The 23,913-nt window shown below is 33.6% G+C and overlaps 2 protein-coding genes across 2 annotated transcripts in view; both read right to left on the reverse strand.

Moving 5' to 3' along the window:
- LOC111510019 (TNF receptor associated protein 1) overlaps window positions 1-10,426 on the reverse strand; it is a 55,098-nt gene extending 44,672 nt beyond the window's left edge. The window contains exons 1-4 of the mRNA XM_074182519.1: window positions 10,232-10,426; window positions 10,082-10,174; window positions 9,781-10,022; window positions 9,591-9,662 (exon numbers count right to left, since the gene is read on the reverse strand). Coding sequence (XP_074038620.1) covers window positions 9,591-9,662; window positions 9,781-10,022; window positions 10,082-10,174; window positions 10,232-10,349 — 525 coding nt within the window. The 5' untranslated portion in view covers window positions 10,350-10,426. The remainder of the gene's footprint in view (window positions 1-9,590; window positions 9,663-9,780; window positions 10,023-10,081; window positions 10,175-10,231) is intronic.
- A 9,165-nt stretch (window positions 10,427-19,591) lies between these two features.
- LOC141485514 (uncharacterized) lies at window positions 19,592-23,651 on the reverse strand. The gene is made up of 3 exons (XM_074182350.1): window positions 23,595-23,651; window positions 23,038-23,388; window positions 19,592-22,191 (listed from the first exon to the last, which is right to left on the reverse strand). The coding sequence occupies exon 3, from the start codon at window positions 21,468-21,470 to the stop codon at window positions 21,045-21,047; it is 426 nt and encodes a 141-aa protein (XP_074038451.1). The 5' UTR covers window positions 21,471-22,191; window positions 23,038-23,388; window positions 23,595-23,651; the 3' UTR covers window positions 19,592-21,044.
- Window positions 23,652-23,913: the final 262 nt, after the last annotated feature.

Genomic DNA, 23,913 nt, shown 5'->3' on the forward strand with positions numbered 1-23,913 from the left:
TTAGCTCGCAGAAGTTTCGATTTTTGAGGGTTCTTGTTCGTAGGGGTTAACGGAAAAATATTTTTTCTTAAATCGCCCACTATGTAAATATTTCAAGATATTTTTATATTTTGTTCATTAATAATCCAAAGTGATCTAGATTTTCAAGGTCAGAACACCATTATCATAACCATTACTGTAATTAAAATTATGTGGTGGACATCAGACATCTACACTTGCATAAAGTTCCCCATTACAATTTATATTTTCTTCAGATTGTGAAAGGTGAAGAAAATAACCAAAAAGGTCTATAAAAACTATATCAGATATTTCACATTCTGAGACTTAACAAAACTTCAGTTGAATATTTCGTAATGCCAATAAGCTTGACAGCATTAATTCCATTGTGAATCCCCATTTTTTATTACTACAAAAATAACTTACTATGAAGTATGAAAAATTGTGATAGTGAATATAATTTGTTCTCAACCAATGTTCAAATTTTATTGAAGTATTGAGCGTTATAAAGTGTTCTATAGCTAAAAGTTTGTTTCTGGGATACTGCTGAAAGCTAGAGATACTTTCAGAGCACCTCTCAGTATTGTTGTATATTCCACCAAACCATTATGGTTTGAATTGGTAGTTTTATTTGTCTCCCTATTGAGTTTGGTCATCTATGTATTTTCTTTGTGTTATCATCTGTTATGTTATTCAGGTAATTTCAGATAATTTATTCAGGTAATTTTAGGTAATTTATTCAGGTAATTTATTCAGATAATTCAGGTAATTTACAGAGAACATTTTACAAAAAGGGGAAAAAAGAAGAAAGAGGTAATAAACCACTGTGAGTCACCTAAGCAAGCTTGTGATGTGATTCTCACAGCGGTATTACGATATATATATAATATTTATATAGTACAGTATTCAAACGTCTAATTTAACTTCTATAACATGTATTACATAGAATGGCGAGATATAGTTAGTAGCAACCCTGTGCAGGTCTAGAGGATTTGTTACAAAATCTACGTTGTTTAGGTCAATATGTATTTAGAAATAGGTCTTTTATTTTTTCATGATTTTGTTCTATAAAGCACTTTAGTTCTTTTTTCAACTTATAGTTCTTAGTGATATTTTTTATATGTGGAGGCAACATATTAAAGAGTTTGGGTTATAAGATACTTTTAATATAAATCGCCGTATTTTCTTTTCAGTTCCTTCATTTCTAGACATTTTGCTACCTCCTTCAAAATTGCTAACTTTTTATCGTCTATTTCTCCTCGTTATCATTTAGAATGCATCTTTCTCTTTGTCATAATTTTTGGTAGATTCATTTCCATTCATTTTATTTCATAAGTTTTATGATTTCATCACATTTCTGTTTTGTCTGAATTTCCAACAGATCCGTGGAAAGCTGATTCAAATATATATAGCTTCACCTTTGTATATTGGAACTTTTTGTTTGTTTTGATTAGCAGATTTTTGTTTGAAGGTGGTTGACAATGTTTCATGGTGCATTTCATTAGTTCGGACTTCCATTGTCTGATATGATATAAATTTATTTGAAATCCCTGAAAGAATCTGTAAAAAATTGAAAAGATTAGCTGAAAAATACCAGTTATATTAAGCAGAAAAAAATGAAATTACAATGAAATATAATACAAGGAACAAGCAAAAAAAAATTGAACTATCAACACGAGATGAAAATGAAAAAATTATTAACAAGAAATGAAAATTAACGGATTCCAAACCAAGTTACTTCACGACGTTTCAATTGGTGGTATCCACAATCGTCTTCAGGTGATAACTGGACTTATTCCTCAGCAAATCAGGAATAGCAGAGCATGTTTGGACTCATCAATATAAGATCAAGTGGGCTCAAGCTGAAATCATCCATAAGGAGGAACACTGGTTTAGGAGAAAATTCACAGAAGCCGCATATATGTTGTCCAACAACGCATTTAGCCAAGCTAGAGATAGGCAACATATGGAAACCTCTAATCAAGCGGAACACACCAACTCCCGCCAAACAGTCAGTTTCTGCTAAAACTGATGAAGCGGAGAGAGGAAAGAGGGGATAGGTGAAAGCACTCGAATGACCTATAAATAGTCAGATCTCTGAGGAATAAGTCCAGTTGTGGAATTGGCTGCGGTGGTAGTGCGCCCGACTCACGATCGGAAGGCCTCGACTAGATATTTTTCTCGAGATAATTTATCTGATTGAAGCTGGGATGATTCTGCAACCGTGTTAGGAATCACACGTTAAAAGGTAAGACCTAGTTAGTCCTTAGCTCGTGCAAGTTTCTCAACTTCTGAGCGACAGCTGATTAACGTAAAAACAGAGTTATCACTCGAAGACGATTGTGGATACTAACAATCGAAACTCGTGAAGTAACTTGGTTTGGAATCTTTTAATTTTCATTTCTTGTTAATAATTTTTTAATTTTCATATCGTATTAATAGTTGAATTTTTTCTTTGATTTTTTGGTTGTTTCTTGTATTTTATTTCATTACAATTTCAGTTTTTTTGCTTGATATAATTTTTATTTTTCAGCTAATCTTTCCAATTTTTTATAGATTCTTTCAGGGATTTCAAATCAATTTATATCATATTAGACAACGGAAGTCCGAACTAATGAAATGTAGCAAATTTTTATTTTTGTGGTGGGAGTTTGTCACCTTTTTACTAGTTGTTGGTATCATGTCCTCGTTTTTCTGTTTTATTGTTTTTGCTGCCGAGTCAGAAATTTGGCATATCTCCTTTTTGTTGAATTTCACCAGTTCAGCCTCAAAGAAGGACATTTCTAGTAGATACACATCTTTTTTTATTTTATTCATGGGTAACTCCCTATATTACTATAAAATATTCTACAAATATGAAATTATTTACGCTAACTTTAATCTAATTTACACATAAATTAAACATAAATTTAAACAGATAGAATATGAAGTTGATTCAAATCAAAGAAAAAAATTATGACATACTTGTGGTTTACAAATCAATATTTCTTCACTTATATCCTCACGAAAATAAAAGTGATCAAATTCAGTTTTGTTTCCATTCATGACAATTCTTAAATGCTTTTCACTTATATATACGGCACTCCTCTGCAAAAGTTAGATTATTTCATTCCACTTGTGGGAACATGAAAATCATTTTGAGAAAGAAGAGTTGGATAATTGTTATTAGAAGTAAGCCATTTTGGACTATAGTAGGGATGAACTACGATGTCTAACAGGCCTTCTTACAGGTCACTGTCATTTGAATCATCATATGCAGAGACTCGGATTGTCGGAAGACAGTGGGTGTCGACTCTGTTTGGAAAATGATGAAACAGCAGAGCATATACTTTGTGCCTGCCCCGCTGGGAACCGAATAAGGTTTTTAGAGTTTGGCAGAGCCGTACTCTTACCATCTGACCTGAAAGAACACTCACCATGCAAACTAATCGGCTTCGTTAAGAAGCTGGGTTCATTTGGTCGAGTGTGAATAGGTGTGAGCCACAATAAACCCTTGCAGGTTGTGGTGGAGGGTCGAATAAACTTACTCACTTTAGACCTAACCTAAGCCAAAGAAGAAATATATATCTATATGTACTTTGTGTATACCGAGTTTTGATATATCAGTTATAGAACAAATTCCTCAAAAGAAATAATAACTAAGAAGCATACATTCAAGTTGAAGGCAATATTTTTATGAATTTTCTCAATTTTTTTTTTTAACAATAATCTTTGAGATTTTTTTTGTGTTGAAGTCACGCATTTGCTTTTTCAGCTGCAGGAAAGCCCGAAAAAACCTGCAGTACCACATCATCTGAAGATCTTGATCTGCCAATATCCTCTCTTTCCATTTCAAGGAAATGGAAAAAAAATCAAAATGGAAAAGAAGACTATGTGTACATAATCTAACGACGTGTTGCGTAAAGAAACAGAAACCTAAAAATTGGGCGATTATGCGCTCCTTTCGTACTCTAAAGTTCATCACAATATCTCAATGATAGAAATAGAATGAATCGTCCAACTCAACTTGCCGAAAATATTACCAATTATCAAGCACTTGGCAAGGTTTGTTATTCATCAGGCTCGACACATTCAGATTGATTAGTAGCCAGCTGTGACAGCGGTTGTACCATAAATTCTTATACAAAACAAGATATATTTTACTATAACAGGAGGAGAACTGTCGAGTTTCTCAAACAGGCAATTAATAACAAAGGTTATTGGTATCTGTAATGGTCTGAATAAAACTGAGGAACTAGAAACACATCAACCTCTTCTATACCTGTTATTGATATACTTTTTGAAATATTAGGATTAGAATAAGAATATAGGCTTTCAGAGCCAGAGTCACAATTATCCTTGCAGTCAATGCACATACCACTGATGATGTCTACTGTTCCGGCAGCCGAAACGTTTGGTACTACAGGCTTCATTCGACCACAACCTATCAGTTCAGAATTTGTTCTCTTTAATTTAGTATTAGTATTAACAACGAAGAGTATCCAATAACAGTTCTCGGGAAGCAGAAAAGCCAAAACCTATCATTACTTGAAAACAAATCATTTTTGGAACCAGGAATCAGTGTAAAAGCAGCCACGAGTTCCAGCCATGGATTTGTCGAAGCGAAGCGGGAGATCCGATAATCAGCAGCTCCCAAAATACGAACCAAATTCGTGGCCAACCATGAATTCTTCGGAAGGGAATTTTATTCTTGAAATGTATTAATTTTATCGTACTTGAGAAGACCCCTATGTCAAAATATTTTGTGGGGCAGAAAATCAACCCCCACCCCGAATTAAATAATTTTCAAAGAAAAATCCATAACTCTTTCAAATATTGTTTGAATTGGGATTTTTTCTTTGAATGTATTCATTTGCGTATTTGAGAAGACTCTTATGTCAAATATTTTGTCAGGCAGAAAATCTACCCCCACCCCGAATAAAATAATTTTCAAAATAAAATCCATAACTCTTTCAAATACTGTTTGAATTGGGATTTTTTTCTTCGAATATATTCATTTTAGCGTACTTGAAAAGACCCCTATGTCAAAATATTTTGTCGGGCAGAAAATCAACCCCCACCCCGAATGAAATAATTTTCAAAGAAAAATCCATAACTCTTTCAATTATTCTTCGGAAGGGAAGTTTTTTTCTTGAAATGTATTAATTTCATCGTACTTGAGAATACCCCTATGTCAAAATATTTTATCGAGCAGAAAATCAACCCCCACCCCGAATTAAATAATTTTCAAAGAAAAATCCATAACTCTTTCAAATATTGTTTGAATTGGGATTTTTTTCTTTGAATGTTATCATTTTAGCGTATTTGAAAAGACCCTCATGTCAAAATATTTTGTCGGGCAGAAAATCTACCCCCACCCCGAATAAAATAATTTTCAAAAAAAAATTCATCTCTTTCAAATACTGTTTGAATTGGGATTTTTTTTCTTTGAATGTATTCATTTTAGGGTATTTGAAGAGACCCCTATGTCAAAATAGGTGTCGGGCAGAAAATCAACCCCCACCCCTAATTGAATAATTTTCAAATAAAAATCCATAACTCTTTCGATTATTCTTCGAAAGGATTTTTTTTTCTTGAAATGTATTTATTTCAGCGTACTTGAGAAGACCCACATGCCAAAATATTTTGTCGGGCAGAAAATCAACCCCTTCAGGTAAACAAATAAAATCAATAACAAGTATCATGCAGATAAAATCTGTAATCAAAGTAAATCATATTAATTTCATGTCAAGTACATGAATTATTTCCGTACAAAAATAAAAAACTAAATAAATGATATAATTATTAGTTACATCCTTCTTAAATGAATCAATCTGAATTCTTCCTAACAAAAATAAAATATGAAATTAAAAATAATATCAGGCAAATATATATCTACATCATTTATATGAACTTCATCACATACATCACATTTTTCTATACGAGTATAAAAAATAAATAATAATGAACAGTTCTTGAAAAAATAAATTGATGCAAAAATCTGTCGAATTGCAAATATTCCCAGAAACTTCTAAAAAAAATTGAGTACCTATGTAAAGTGCAATATATAATAATTTATGATTATATCAAACATATATATCATAATCGATTTGTTAATTATTATTATAAAATTTTTTGCACAGCAAACATTCAAAATTATTGAGTTTACAGCAAGAATCATGAAGTTTTCTGTGACAAGATTTACATCTATTGTTTAAAGATCCAGCAATGGCAAATCCGCATATGAGGCAAAATTCAAGTTGATCTCTACCAGCATTTTCCAAAATTATCCACATTAATTCATTTCTGAACTAGTCCATATTCGATGACTTCATCAGATAGTCTTTCTTTAAACATTGCATGAAAAATATATGACGTAAACTCCACAATTATATCCCTCTCTTTGTCTAATGTGACCAATGCTCAGTTTAAAATATGAATGTTTCTTCTTCTATATATTCATTTTTTTGGTGATTTTATATTTTTGTAGAAATATCAGAAATTTTTCTTTATAATTTTCAGCGTCTTTTGAAATATTATTTTATCTTGGATCGATGTATATGAATTGCTTTTTCTGCATATCGGCTATTGCTAAGACCCAATGGTCGCGATTCAAAACTGTTCCAATTATGATGGGGAGAAAAATTTCAGATTTATTTTTAATTTCAGGTAGGTCATCAAAAAAGTCGATTCTAAATCATTCCCGCAATGCATTATGGCGTAAACTTGATTTGTCGTTAAAAGAATATGAGATTCATCATGATGTAATTTTGCCAAAGATGATAAACAATAATTCATACCAAAGTCCGATAGCCACTGTCTTTCATATAATGTTTTAAAATCCTCAAATCTCCTTTCTATCGAAAAATTTTCTTTTTACTTGGCAACAACCTAATTCCTGTATTCAATGCAAGTATCGTAATATTTATAATTTTGAACTAGACCATTGTGAAAAAAGCGTAAGTATTGTTTATCATTTGATTTATTATCAATGAAATCGTTATTTTTATCGTTTATGAAAATTGAATATCCCTTTCTACTCTAATCAAAAATGCACCTGCCCAAGACCAAGTGAAAAATCACACCACATTATTTCCAAAATATTCAGCAGGCCTTGTATTTGGTAAAAATAATTGTTTCTTTTCAATTCACGATGTTCATTAATATATTTCAATTTATTGTTCGCTATGGATATTTCAGGATTCTCGAATTTAGTAGTAAAAGGACAATGATGGAATTAGCCGATACTTGATGAAAATCCATAACTAACGTATTAATGAAAGACACGCCCGAGGAAGCCATTGTATGGCGAAACAGGTGTTCCATTTTTGTAAAACTGTCTAGTGAAAATCACACAATAAAGTGTTTTTAGATGACGTTAGTAAAAGGACATTTAAACTCAACCATTCCATGAGTGCCTACCAAGCCATCCTGAGAACAGGCCAAGTAGGGATATTTTTTATGAACTATTAGCCCTACACTTGTAACCTTGCATTTGTTGCTTTTTCATAGTTTTCAACAGTTTCACTCTCATACTTATTTCCATGGTATATGGCTTCTGTTTGTGGAGTGTTTTTATACAAAAGATATTTTGCTATAGATTTTCTGGTCTTGTCCGAAGTAGACCTTATTATTTTTCCAAAATTACAAGAAGTCATACGAATTTTTCGATGGTATAGCTATAATCCAGATTTTTGTTCTAATTTTTCTAGTTCGTTCAAGTACTTTTCACAATTTTCTGAAATAATCGTTACCTTCGGTATTTTTGAAAGGTATGATAAAAGTCCCCATCATCTGTTAGCTCATCATCGGTTCCTGTCAACTGTCAAGATATCTTTGAATTCATCCCAGAACTTTTTTGTTTGATTTCGTTTAACACTTTTTTCAAATTTGTTCCTAAAAAGTTGGTACTCTTTTTAATTTGCGTATTAGTTGACTTCACTTCTTTCGAAGTACACGTGTTTCATGGAATACTCAACATTATCTCTTTGTGGAGTGAAATTACTTATTTTCGTAACATCCTTATGACTCTGCTGCACTTTTGATTGTAGCAGTTTCCGTTGAAAAGATTATTTTAAAGTTGTGAAAACCAATTTTCAACATTTGCATTGCTGAATCTCCTGGAATTATTATTTTTATAAATTACTCCTGACCATAACGAAAGAAATGGCAAATATTTTTTCAAAATTAAATTCAGAAATTCAGTGTTATAATACCAGTTCGCTTCCCCTATTTCACAATCTACTGGGAGGTAGTTGTTTCATATACTTTCAAAAATTTTTTATAAAGGGGACTATTTAAATACAGAACTTCTGATTCCTTATCATATTGCGTTTCAAATAATGAATATTCAAATTTAATACTTTCAGTTTCTGGTGACTCTGGCTCTGAACATAACTTCAATAAACTGAATAGGGCTTTTCTCATTTGCCGATTTTGATTTTTAGAAAAGAGAATTTTAACCAAATTCGTGAACCGAACTACGACTTATTCTAAGTGGCTGAAATTGATACATGCTGCCATAAATTCTCTCAAATGTTTTTGTGAGTCTTCAGTGGCCCCACTTCTTCACAAAAGATTTTCTGCATATGCAGTTGGCAATAAAACTGAAAAAATCGACTTTCAATTTTGGAACAGGCACACTTGCAGACCGGTTTCGGGCTCCTTGGTCACTCGTCAGTGCAAGATTGTTAACTAGTTGTTAACTGATAACAGATCCAATTCGGGTAGGGGTTGATTTTCTGCCCGAAAAAATATTTTGACATAGGGATCTTTTCGAGTACGCTGAAATGAATACTTTTGAAGAAAACTTGTTTAATCCAAACTATTTTTGAAAGAGTTATTGTTTTTTTTGAAAATTATTTTATTCGAGGCGGGGGGGTTGATTTTCTGCCCGACAAAATATTTTGACATAGGCGTCTTTGCTAGTACGCTGAAATGAATACATTTCAAGAAAAAATCCCAATTCAAACAGTATTTGAAAGAGTTATGGATTTTTCATTGAAAATTATTTAATTCGGGGTGGGGGTTGATTTTCTGGCCGACAAAATATTTTGGCATGAGGGTCTTCTCAAGTACGCTGAAATGAATACATTTCAAGAAAAAAAATCCCTTCCGAAGAATAATCGAAAGAGTTATGGATTTTTTTTTGAAAATTATTCAATTCAGGGTGGGGGTTGACAAAATATTTTGGCATAAGGGTCTTATTCTGTATGCTGGAATGAATGCATTTAAAGAAAAAATCTCCATCCACGAAATATTTGAATAAGTTATAGATTTGATGAATCATGGATTTTCTTCAAACTTATATGTATATATTCCAACAATTTCTGATTTCTCGACAAATTGTTATACTTGTTTTTAATCGCATAAATTTCAGGTTGTTCAGTAAATTCATGGTTGGCCACAAATTTGGTTCGAATTTTGGGAGCCACTGATTATCGGATATCCCACTTCGCATCGACACATCTATGGCTGGAACTCGTGGCTGCTTTCACACTGATGAACCAGAATGACTAATAATATACGATATGATCCAGATACTTGCACCAAGTTATAAGCATGGTTGTGACTACTGGAAGGTGAGGAATTATAAATCATGTCTCACACTATACCTTCGATCCCGATTTGGCAATAACTCCAAGGTTTGAAATGAGCTCAGATTCTGTCATACCAATCCCAGTATCCTAAAAAATATATATATATATATATATATATATATATATATATATATATATATATATATATATATATATATATATATATATCAAAGTAAAGTGTGCATAATAAAACAAACTGTTTAACCTGTATGGTCAAGGTTCGATTATGTTTGTCTGTTGAAATATGGATTTCAAGTGCTCTATCGACATCTTTTATTTTCTCAGCACCTTCTTTTGATATAGAAAGATATCTGAATTTCTCTAATGCGTCACTTGCATTGGATATTAATTCTCTGATAAAAACTTCTTTTTCAGAATACAAAGATCTTGCTACTATATCTAAAAGCATTCTAGTCTCTGCTTGAAATTCATGTTTGGTACTTTCTCCTGGAAATTTCAAAATTTAAAAGCCCATTGAATAAACGGGGGCTAATCACATATACTACCTATGGGTTTTTCTGTATCCTTTATTATAGAATGATAATCTTCTTCTCTTGGAGACGTTTCCGTGCTAAGAAATCTCAAGAACGTTCGATTTCCTATAAGTAAATAGCTAATAAAATAAAGTTATGACTAGTTAACCTCAAAACTGTTACCCCAAGATAGACCTTCGATATTATTTATTTTGCTAATATTCCTGATAGGATTCTTTGTTGCATGTGGTATTAAATGTCTGAGAGGAAATAAACGATTTATTCTTACAAGAGAGGACATTATTCAGTATTTCGGTAAGTCAATTAAAAACTACTTATTTACTTAACCTTTTTGTCTTTTCTAGTCTCTCTTCTTCTCTTTTTTTGTAATTGCTTCCCTTACGGCGCTGTAGACCAGTCTCCACCTATAGCATAACGTCTTTATGTTGTTGATAGATAGTGCGCGTAAATTGAATCTTTGTTGCGTCATTGGAACTCTTTTGGCTTGAGTATCTGCGTTCTTTCTTCACTAACTGGCATGTATTCACCAGACAAAGAATACTTACAAAGGTTATGTGATACTAGGATTGAAAAGAAAAAAAATGGAATGAGGTGTGGGTGTACCAAATTCATGCTGTTATAATTCATTATGGGTATACTCCATGAATTTGCATTTAAGTTTTATGCTAACACTTAATTTTCTCATTCTCAGGACTGTAGACATGTTTAGAGGGGTGACCGGGTGACCTGTTTTCATGCGTCTAAGACTTGTATATAATATGTCTTCTATCCATTGAAGGAACTTTCCAGTACCATGTTGTCACTTGAAATTACATAAAACTTATTCAGTATTTTTGTTTCAGGTAGGGAATGAAATTATTTTTATATATTTTCATATCTAGTGGGACATTTAGGGAAGTACCGATTTTTGCCAACGTATCCGCTTGTTCTTGCCTACAATACTATTATGTCCAGGTATCCAAGCGAATTTGAAAATGATGTTGTTACGTACTGCCCTATTTATTAACTCTCTTTTGTTTAGTAGTAATATAATCAATATTTACAACATATAACATACATGTTTTCATCCCTTTATAGATTATAGATTAACATCATTTCTGCATCGTAAATATTTATTTGATCGTATAACCGAACTGAAAATGTAAAATCTATTTGAGGCATGTGTATCCCTATTCCCACTTTATTATCCGATTTTGAAGCTTCTGTACATATAAAGTTATATTCTGTTGGGCATTTTTCTGTGCTACTTAAGAATTGCTTATTACTTGATGGGGCGTATTTTTTATCTTAATGTTAACTACATCTATTTCCTGAATATACTTGTTGTAGTTATAGCTGAAAGCTGGTATGACGATATTTTTATATATATATATATATATTGGCTGTATGGGTTTGACATACTGAATGTGTCATCCTAGGATAACCCGAAAATCTTGATTATATGTTTTATCCAATTTGGCCGGATTTTTTTTTGGAACAAGATTTGTATAACATGGACTCCTAGATCATTGAATGCTATCACCAGCGTTTTGGGATTCGCGCTTGAATTTATTGTAGCAAGGTATTCCACCTTATTTTTTGTTTGTATGGTTTGTTCCCCTATTTCAATCCCTAGATTATCTTTCATTTGTCTACCTTTTTTGAAATACATAACTTCGCATTTACACGTTGATAATTATAGGCATTTTCCTTGATCCACAAATCAATCTTGATCGATATTTGATTAATTGATTTTTATGTGAATTGAATGTGTTGTCCCTTACATATTAGAACAAGTTCGTTCACGTAAGATAGTAGTTATGACGTATTAGGTATCAACGCAAATAATGAAATCATATAAATGTCAAATAATAGTGGTGAACCCTGTGTGATGCCTCTTGTGGAAATGAATTCTCCTCTTTGTCTACTATATAATTTTCTCTGTTCTGCAGTATCCTAAATATTACATTGGCTATATCATTCTGCACCTCATACTTTAATATACTCATAATACTAAAAATTTGCTATTGTTATTTTGTTTAACCCCTTATGCCATTTGGGCGTAGACCACCAAATAGGCAATAGTATCCATCGTTTCCATTTCCTTACGAAACCAACTTCATTTCGGTTAAATATTCGATGATGTCCAAACTTCCATTATAGTCTGTTTTTTATTGATTTTTTTAGAATTTTCAGTCCATATGATGCCATTGCCAATAGACGGTTATTGTCTATGTCGTTATAATAAAAACTCTTTCCACGAACTCTGTAGGATCTCGCTCTGTAGGATTTTGTTGCAGATTGTTAACTATATGTTTTTTCAATACTATTCGTAAGTTGATAAACATACATTTCTACCAGGTGCAGATTTTTTAAATTTCAAACATTTTTCTAATCCTACAATTGAGCAAGGTTTTGATTTTTTTATTCTATTCTGGGTTTATTTCACAGTTATAATGTTGTCTTGAAAGTTGTTCGGCTAAGATAGGGTCCGGTGTGAAAATACTTATAACCACTCAAAACAGAGGCGAATGTTTATTACTATAATTATAGAAAACGTAGATTTTTTGCCAAAGCAAACTGGGATGAGTATTGCGTACAACTATCTGATAAAACGAACGTTATTACTTTAGGATCATTTGACGAATTGATACGACCAAGGAACACAGGTGGGGACAGATAGTTATCAGTGGTTTTAACGGTACGAAATGCGTAAAAAACCTAAAGAATATTTATACTGATTTTTTCTTTAAAAATCCAGTTATCCAAGACTGGACCGGAATTTGTCAATAACGCCTGTTAAAGTTACTTTCGCGTGTAGAATGAATCATTTTCAAATATATCTTTGTATTGTTTTTTTCGTATTATCAATAAAGCCGATTTATTATTATTATTATTATTATTATTATATATTGGTAATTATGGTGCAAATGGGGGAAAGTGACGGAAACTGCCTTCTTGCATCTAGGATTCACAAAGAGAAGTTCCCCGAAAAAAGACATCCAGATGGAAGGGCATTTCAGGCTCTAAAAACAAGATTTAAAAGAACTGGTAATGTCAATCACGAGAAGTTCGAACGTGTCTGTCCTGTAACAAATGAAGAGAATACATTTCAAATTGCTCTTCACCTTGTTGAAAATCCTCATGTGAGTACCCGAAACCTGAGCAGGGAATTATGATTTTCTCAAACCAGCGTGTTTCGAATGATACGAGCAAGCAAATTTCATCCTTACTACATGCAATTGATGCAAGGCTTAAGAGGAAGAGATTTTGAAAAACATGTTCAATTTTGCCTATTGGGCTTAGAAAAGATCAATCAGGAAAATTATTTTTTCTATTTCATGTTATTTTCTGATGAACCAACTTTTCATAAAAATGGAACTTTGAATCGGCATAACATGCTTTATTATGCAACGGAAAACCCCCATTTTGTTCGTTGCCTGAACCATCAAAAGCGTTGGTCACTGAATGTTTGGGGTGGAATTCTCGGAAAAGAGTTATCGGTCCGTATTTTTTGGATGAGCATCTCACTGGAAGAAAATATGTAAGATTTCTTCGGCATGAATTTTCGAATTTATTGGACGAGGTTCCATATGGAACAAGACTTAGAATGTGGCTACAACAAGACGGTGCACCACCACATTTTAAAACTGAAGTACGGGAATACCTCAACGATCATTTCAATAAAAAATAGATAGGTAGGGGTGGGCTTGTGGCGTGGCCACCCAGATCACCTGATCTGACCATAATTGATTATTTATGGGAGTATATCAAATGGATTGTCTACCAAACACCTCCAACATCTATAGAAGACATGAAACGAAGAATCATTAGAGCTTCCAGGGAAATCCCAGAGGATATGCTGGAGCGTGTAGAGAATTTGTTAAAAAAAATTACATTATGTGTTGCAGAAAATGGTCGCCATTTTAAACATCTTTTGGGCTCCTTTATTTAATAAAAAATTTAGGCGTTATTGTTCATATTGAAAAAATGTTGAGTAAGTGAACGCAAATAAATGAATTTTTTTGTGGTTACAACAATTAATAAAACTGAGTATAATTTGTGAAATATCTGTTTTTCGTATAGTACACCTCTGATAAAAAATGTAGTGAAATGTTGAAACATTTCATACAAATGAAAAAAATACAGGGTGTTGCATTTGAAAAAGTTTAATTATGTCTGTTTGAAATGAATGAAACTTGACCGGTTTTACCGAGCATCCTATATATTGGTTTCGAAAGTTGAGATTCCCGAAATTTTATCAGAGTGATGTTGACTAACTATTCTTAAAAAAATCCACTGTCGGCATGCGGGTGGTGAATTAAAAAAATATTGTCTGCACAATAGGTTTTCTGGAATAACTTGGCAATGCCGCAATGGAAATTCGAAAATAAAAATTCCTTAGAGAGCTAAAAAATATGGAATCGAATGACGTATTCATATACTGAGTATTCCATTTAAAAAAATATAACTTTGGTTGGCCACGCTCGGCTCAATCATCCAGTATACGAGAAAATAATTTTAAAAGATAGTATTTATCGATTATGACTGCAAAAAAATGAGCAATTCGAAAAATTGTTTTTCCTCATAGCAATGAACCGAGGGAATCTTGTTGACTCGCCCTGGAGATACGATCCTTGAGGAAAAGCTATTCGCTTTCTCTACTTAAAACAAGCATAGACACTGAATTATTATTGGTGAGAACGACTCTGTCTAAAATGAGAAGGTCTAACTATTTTGCAGGTCAACAAATTGTTCTCAGTAAACATTGCTCTTGTTATCTTATAGGAAGGGTGAAATTTTTGCAGATCGGGTCTCCCAGATAAGGAACTCCTACCAAATTAATCATAGCTTTTCCATTAATAATTACGTCATTAATGTAGACCAATGTACCCGTGTGGTATATACGAGTACATTGGTCTAATCCACAAATAAAAGGCATTAATTGCCACAAATATGGTTAAGGCTTTCGTGGCTGAGGTTTTCAGTATCACTATTTTTATTCGGGTTTGAAATTTCTTTCTCTCTGAAGCTAGCCACTCACGCCAGCGAAACGTCAGGAAGAAATTCCAAAAATCTGCGGCCTGCAAACCCGAATAAAAATAGTGATACGCCACAAATATATTATATATCTATATAAGCAATATTATTTCGCAATTATATTGCTTATACAGGTAGGCTAATATATTTGTGGCGTATCACTATTTTTATACGGGTTTGCAGGCCGCCAATTTTTGGAATTTCTTCCTGACATTTCGCTGGCGTAAGTGGCTAGCTTCAGAGAGAAAGAAATTTCAAACCCGAATAGACATAGTGATACTGAAAACCTCAGCCGCGAAAGCCGTAACCATATTTGTGGCGGTTAACTCCTTTTATTCGTGGATTAGACCAATGTACTCGTAGGTATATACCATACGGGTACATTGGTCTACATTAATGACGTAATTATTAATGGAAAAACTATGATTAATTTGGTAGGAGTTCCTTATCTGGGAGACCCGATTTGCAAGAATTTCACTCTTCCTATAAGATAACAAGAGCAATGTTTACTGAGAACAATTTGTTGACCTGCAAAATAGTTAGACCTTCTCATTTCAGATAAAGTCGTTCCCACCAATAATCATTCGGTGTCTATGCTTGTTTTGAGTAGAGAAAGCGAATAACTTTTTCTCAGGGTTCGTATCTACAGGATGAGTCAATAAGATTCTCTGGGTCCATTGCTATCAGGGAAAACAATTTTTCGAAATGCTCAATTTTTTTTCGCAGTCATATCGATAAACACTATCTTTTAAAATTATTTTCTCGCATACTGGGTGATTCAGCCGAGCGTAGCCAACCAAAGTTATATTTTTAGACGGAACACCCAGTATATGAATACGTCATTCGATTCCATATTTTCTTAGCTTTCTAAGAAATTTCTGTTTTCGAGTTTCCATTGCGGAATTTGCGAATTTTGCAGAAAATATTTTTTTAATTCACCACCCGCATGTCGACAGCAATTAAGTGGATTTTTTTAGGAATACTTGGTCAACATCACTGTGATAACATTTCAGGAATTTCAACTTTTGAAAACAATATATAGGGTGCTCGATAAAACCGGTCAAGTTTCATTCATTTTCAAATAGATGTAACACCCTGTATTTTTTTCATTTGTATAAAATGTTTCAACATTTCACTACATTTTGTATCAGAGGTGTACTATACGAAAAACAAATATTTCAAAAGTTATACCCATTTTCATTAATTTTTGTAATCACAAAAAATTCATTTATTTACGTTTACTACTCAATTTTTTTTCAATATGAACAATAACGCCTAAATTTTTTATTGAATAGAGGAGTCCAAAAGATGTTCAAAATGGCGACCATTTTCTGCAACACACAATGTCAGTCTTTTTTTAAACGAATTCTCTACACGTTCCAGCATATCCTCTGGGATTTCCCTGAAAGCTCTGTTGATTCTTCGTTTTATGTCTTCTATAGATGTTGTAGGAGTTTGGTAGACAATCCATTTGATATACCCCCATAAAAAATCCATCAGATCAGGTGATCTGGGTGGCCACGCCACAGGCCCACCCCTACCTATCCATTTTTTATTGAAATGATCGTTGAGGTATTCCCGTACCTCAGTTTTGAAATGTAGTGCTGCACCGTCTTGTTGTAGCCACATTCTAAGTCTTGTTCCATATGGAACCCCGTCCAATAAATTCGAAAACTCATGCCGAAGAAATTTTACATATTTTCTTTCAGTGAGATGCCCACCCAAAAAATACGGACCGATAACTCTTTTTCCGAGAATTCCACCCCAAACATTTAGTGACCAACGCTGTTGATGGTTCAGGCAACGAAAAAAATGGGGGTTTTCCGTTGTATGATAATGCATGTCATGTCGCTTCATCAGAAAATAACACGAAATCAAAAAAACAATTTTCCTGATTGATCTTTTCCAAGCCCCATCGGCAAAATTGAACAAGTTTTTCAAAATCTCTTCCTCTTAAGCCTTGCATTAATTGTTACCCAACCTTTTCGATGTGACTGCGAGGAAATGAACGACTCCATATACCTAAGGAATCTACAACTGAAAAAAAACAGTGCACACTAAAAAACTGAACACTAATATACTAGAATGTAATAACATTCTGAGAAAATCAAATTACCACCGAAATGGGTACAGTATTACGGCAAAAGGAAAGCGGTATATAGGTAGAGCTATTTGGAAATTAATAATAACAAAAGAAATCTGCTGTCAACCCAACCAGGAACACGAGAACCATTATGAGCAAAATATTAACATGCACTATACTGAACTACCTAAAACCCTGGCCACTGAACTTCAGGAAGCAATAGAAAAACAAGAAGAGAAAGCTCAGTCAAATTTTTTATATCCACGGCTCTCGCAGGTTGCTCCAAAAATGACGCCATAATGAATCAGATTAATATAGATGAGCACAATCGGTGTAAAATCAGAAAATATAGTAAACCAAGTGGAAAGGATGGGAATGTCTTAGCTGTATGTCACCAAAACATGTAATGTATTAGTAATAAAATTCTTCAGATAGATATGTTAACAGAAAGTGAACTGGTTTGTGATCTGTTAATGATCTCAGAACATTGGCAGAACAAAATACAGATCGATGTCATAAAGCTGAAAAACTTTAATATATGTACAAACTTCTGCAGAAGTTTCTCTAAAGAAGGGGGTGTAGCAATTTACAAACATGATGAAAGTTGTCTAGAAATTAATGAACTAGACTTAACGGGCTTTTGCGAGGAAGGAGTCCTCGAATATTGTGGTATTACATTAAAAAAATCTATTACGGTTTGTGTGTGTATTTATAGACCTCCATCAGGTAATCTGAAATAGTTTTTAAAACTTTTCATGGGAATTCTAACTCTGGTGAGTCAAAACTATAATACCATTATCATAGGTGGTGACTTCAATATAAACTTCTCGGTTGCCAGTAGGGAACTCGACCTCTTTCGTGACCAGTTAGCAAGTTTTAATCTGAAATATACTGTTGATGAACCAACAAGGATAACTGCTAACTCAAGTACTTGCCTAGATAATTTTATAATCAATGAAAATATTGACTACGAAGTGGCAATCAAAAACTACAATCTGTCTGATCACTTTGCCCAAATTATTCGAATTCCGACTATAAGAAGTGAAAAACAGGTAAAAAATGTACGGTAGAGTGTTTTCGTAAAATAATATAAATAATTTCAAACTCTCCTAGGAAAATGAGTCATGGGAGGATATCTACAACGAAATCTGCCCAAACAAAGCCTATGAAATTTTCCATAATATAGTTCAATATTACATTGAAGTTGCCTTTCCTCTGAAGCCACTCCAAAAACAAATGAAAAAATTCGTTCCCAGCTTACTAACACCAGAACTTCAAGAATTGAAAAACTTAGTGTCCCTATACTCAGACTGCGCAAGAGTTGATGAGCGTTATGTAGACATTAGTAGGCAAATAACGCAGACTTATAGAGAAAAACTTAAAAATAATTGTAAACAAAGTGTAGATGACAGAATAACTAATTGGAACAATAAATCGAAAACAATGTGGCAAATTATTAACCAAATCCATCATTCATAATGATGGATTTGGATATCATAATTCATGATGATGATAAAACTGTCCCTGAAATTGAAATGACCAACAACTTCAATAAACATTTTTCCGTAGCTCATAAACAAGAAGCTATTGACTTGAATTTTTTGGAAAGCAACATAAAAATATGCTAAAACTTCATTTTCTTACATCCTATAACTAGGCATGACATTGTAGACCTTGTAAAAATATTGAAAAATTTCAATGCACGTGGTCACGGCGAAATCTCAAATAACCTTTTGAAAAAATGTGTTTTTCAGGTATGTGAACCTTAGGCATACATCTTGAATATGTCCATGGAACGAGGAACTTTTCCCGAAAAATTGAAAGCTGCACTCGTTATACCAATATTTGAAAAAAAAAAGATACTAATCTTTACGATAATTATAGAGGAATAAGCTTGCTTCCAAGCATTTCAAAGATTTTCGAGCTGCATATTAAAAAGCAATTACTATCATTTTTTTATGCTAATGAACAATTTTCACCAAATCAGCATGGTTTCACCCAGAACAAAAGTACTGAAACGGCACTGTATGAATTCCACGAATATGTCATAAATGCTCTTGATGGCAAACTAAGTATCTGTGGTTTATTTATTGACTTCTACATAGCCTTCGATAATGTAAATCACATACTTCTACTTCAGAAAATGGAACGATATGGGGTGAGGGGAACCGCATTGAAATTAATGAAGTCTTATTTGCATGGCGGGACCCAAAAAGTAGTGATTCGGAAAACGGTAAGTCAGTCAGCAACCATTGAACAGGGTGTCCCACAAGGCTCAATTCTTGGCCCCTTACTGTTTATTATATATGCGAATGACTTGTTGCAGTTCATGAATAGTCTCACAGAAATACATGTGATTGCTTATGCAGACGACACCAACTTCCTCATCAAGGAGAGCAATGCAATAGCACTTGCAGAGAATGTCTATGAGCAGGTAGTAACATGGGCAGAAAAAATCAACCATCACTGAACATCACGAAAACATCATTAATGAAATTCTCGCTGAATTCTGCTCATGACAATTTTATCATTTATGAAAACGAGGAGTTGTATGTTGAATCTTGCTCAACAACAAAGATGCTTGGCCTTACACTTGATTACAAGCTCACCTGGATCCCTCACATTGAAACTCTTTGCGACAAACTCCGCAGAAATTGCTATACGCTAAGATTTATGTCAAACCATTGCAGTAAACAAGTTTTGTTGAATCTGTACTATGGATCAATACACTGTCATATACGATATGGAATACTGAACTGGGGCACTGGATCGTTTGCATTGAGGGTTTTTATTCTACAGAAATATACCATTGGAACTATTGCTCGTATAGGATGGAGGCAATCGTGTAGAAACATTTCCAAAGAACTTAAAATACTCACCGTTGCGGGTATTTATATTTATGAATTATGCATATACATGTACAAGAATGGTCACAATTTTATATCTAATCAGCATAAATACCCTACGCGCTCTAAAAACTTATTAATACCCCATATGCATCGAACCACCCTATACAAAAAAACCACCTTTTTCTTGGACCAAAATTTTACAATAAGCTTGATGATTCGGTAAAGAATGCGCCAAATGTCAATATTTTTATATCAAGACTGAAAGCTGCTCTCATAGAAACAAATTGCTACACCCTTGAGGAATTTTAGGTTAGGTGTTTTTTTTTGTCTTCTTTAACGTTCTTGTCACTATTTGACATTACCATTATTTTAAACTTTTTAATTATAACCATGACCATCAATTTTACTGTTGTAGTATTTCCCTACTTTTATGTGAATAAGGTGAAGTGGGGTAAATGTGATATAGTTTTTCAATAGTTCGCGAAGAAAGGGCTATAACTGATACTTTCGATGGAACACATTTTTCCTTGTTCAACAACGATGATAAAAATATATTTTAAAACTGATAATAGGACATACATATTTTCAGTACCTTGTTAAAAAATCTGAGGTGGTATTTTTTAAAACAATGTAGGTGTAACACATTTACCCCAACATTTGGGGCAAATGTGATAAAGATATATACCTTCCTATGCATAACTCACTTGGAATTGAATTGGGCAAATGTATAACATTTATAGTTTATTGATTATTTTAATTTTCACAAACTCAAAATATCTTAGTAAAGAAAAAAGTTATGAATTTTTTTCTATTCCTTCGTCAAACTGTAAAATGAACTTCCTTTCTGATCATAAAAAGTGTTACGTGAAATATAAGGAAAAATATAAATATGAATAATAGATCTGACATTCACATTTATAACACACTAATAGGCTAAGTTATAGCCTTCGAATGACACCGCGAATATAAAAGAACCGCGTCTATTGACAGTTGGCTCTGGCAAAACCGTAACTTCATCACTTTGCTAAACAATGTCGCTATCCACCGCTTCTGGCCACGAAAATGTGTTTTTTGAAAATCTTGTGAATTTGACCATCCAACCATCGTCACAAGCCTCGGTCACCTTTCCAACGAAATGGTTGGTCGTTTTCTTGGTATGGTACTCCACTAATACCCAAGAAGTAGGAGTTATAGTTTGGTCAATATCTTCATTTTCATCGTTTGTATTATTCTCTATTTCCTGCCAAAACTCTTCTGAGTTGTCAGAATCCATACAAGGTGGGGACTCTGGCTCATTGTCTTCACTGCTGGATGAAAGTTTACGCTTTTTCTTATTTTTCTTTGTTGACTCTGCTCGTTTTTTTTCTTTATTTCCTTGCGGTTTTTTAATTTGTTCTCTTAGTCGATTCATCGCCTCTTCTGATGTTAACAATTCCGAACCGTGACACATTTTTGTTTTTTTTGTTGAACTGGTTTGGATACTTGGTGAACTGAAGCTAATAATAGGTTTTCGAACGAGTTGTTATCGCTAGGTTCTTTTTCATATATTTCTGACGATGTACAAGCCACTACATTGTCATCTAGAATCGAATGTCCATTCGTACTTGTGTTTTTTATCACATTTATATTTGTTGATATTTCTCCTGATGTACTAACCACTTCAGTATCATCTGGTTTCGAACTTCCATCAACAGTAAGATTATTTGTCATCACGTCAGAAAATTCTCTTCGGTAATTTCTGGCCCACATGTTGTCGTTGCCAAGAAATGAGTTTTTCATCCCATTTCGATTTGAATGGTCGAAAAACAGAAAGATCCAAGGGTTGTAGCAAATGACTGGTGTGCGGGGGAAGCTTCAATATTGTAATATCATTCAGAATTGCTGTTTCAAGTATTTTTAAACCTACATGGGTTGAATGACCATCGTAAATTATCAAAACGGGACGTTCTGGTCCAAGGGCTGGAATCAAAGTCTTCAGGAAATGTCCTGTGAAAATATCACTCTCCATCCAGCCTTTCTTGCTTGCAGCATATACGGTGCCTGAAAAATCTGTTTTCGAAGGAGCAAGCCACTGGTCCTATAGGTGTTTGCCTTTATATATTACTAGATGTTGCCCGCGGCTTCGTCCGCGTAGAATTTGGTAGTTGTAGCACTAATCAGTTGCTGAATCACTGTAATAGATTTGACAGAATCAAAATCAACGAACTTAGGCGTGCGCGGAGTTATAAAACAGTGCTTTCAAAAAAAAAATCTTCTACAGCGCCATCTAGTGGCGAATTACAGAAAAATTAATAGCCTAAAAACCTTCTCTATGAAAAATTACTCATACATGTCAAGTTTCATTACGATCGGTTGAGCGATGTAGAAGTTTATCACTTACCAACCAACCAACAAACATCTATTTTTATATATTAGACTAGTACTATGTTGCTGTATCGCTGCTGTTGCAATGTTTTGACAGAATCAGATTCAACGAACTTAGGCGTGCGCAGCGTTATAGAACAGTGTTTTCAAAAAATGTCCTACAGCGCCATCTAGTGCGAGTTACAGAAAAATTGATAGCCTAAAAACCTTCTCTATGAAAAATTACTTATACATGTCAAGTTTCATCACGATCGGTTGAGCGATGTAGAAGTTTATCACTTACCAACCAACCAACCAACAAACATCCAGATTTATATATTAGATTATTGGTGGCGCTTTATCGCCACTTACATTACACATTAGCAAGATTGTAGTGTTCTCCTTACCCGGGAACTTATAGATCTTGACGATGGTTTGTTGATTGCACCGACCACTTTAGACTTTCTAGGGTCTATACTTAGGCTGCTCTCGTCTAAATTCCATATTCTATGTGGCTTGTCGAGAAGTTGAAGCTCTATCAAAGTTATCTCCAACAAGTCTAAATATTCATAGATTATCAATGGGTCTAATGCTTTTTACGAGCATATTCCACATTTTGTGGAATTTTCAAGCTCATATTATGACGTTTTTGAAGTTTAAAAACCAGTCCTTACCAGGGATTCCATTTTTGAAACTTGTCTTGATTTTGTTTTCCGTTACAAATTTCCCAACCACTTCAAATACTTCTTTCCTCGACAACCCAAATCCCCACTCCTCTAAAGTTTTCAGGCCATTGACCAATTTCAATTCTTCTGTTATTGGAATATCTGTAGGACGTCCTTTATTAGGATACCTTTAACACGACTATATAGTGTTACATATGGTATTTTGTATTCTTTTGAAGCCCCATATATGGTTTTCCGTCTTGCAATCACTTCTTCTATTGCTGAATTCAACGCTTCCTTGGAATATTTCATGTCATCTGTACTTTTTTTTTCCTGATGTATGTTCGAACCATGATGTATCTGGAACAACGGGGTAAATGTATTATATGTATATCTCACAATTACCCAAAATTCGTCTATCACATTTTCCCCACCTAAGTACTTTCCAAGGGGCAAATATGATATATGCCCAAATAATATAGCGGCGTGATTATTGCATCAAAATGATTCATAAACACAAAATATAACTCAAGAACATAATGCCAGATATACCGGTGTGGACTTACCTTATCAGCAATAGTTTCTCGGGGAAATTTCGAAACACTTGTCGATCTGACAGTTAGGTAATACGATAATCAGAAATTGTAATGCCGTTAGTAACAACACCAGCACGTAATATCGTTTCGTCTAGTGTCGTACTTATTCGTATACAAGTTTGAAGAGTTGTAAGATAGATGGCAGCATCAATTATGAATTTGAATGTAAATTATTGCGCGTTATCACAATTACCCCGTTATCACATTTACCCCACTTCACCTTACATATATTTGTCATCTTTTTATCTCAATTCTTATTATTATTGTACTGATAGAATTATCCACTGTT

This window comes from Leptinotarsa decemlineata, unplaced genomic scaffold, assembly GCF_025532065.1.
Source record: "Leptinotarsa decemlineata unplaced genomic scaffold, Ldec_3_MD MMD2_tig00026328_RagTag_RagTag, whole genome shotgun sequence".
NCBI lineage: Eukaryota > Metazoa > Arthropoda > Insecta > Coleoptera > Chrysomelidae > Leptinotarsa > Leptinotarsa decemlineata.

Coding starts and splice junctions, on each gene's coding strand:
- LOC141485514 (XM_074182350.1), bottom strand. CDS start 21,470: ATGTGTCACGGTTCGGAATTGTTAACATCAGAAGAGGCGATGAATCGA.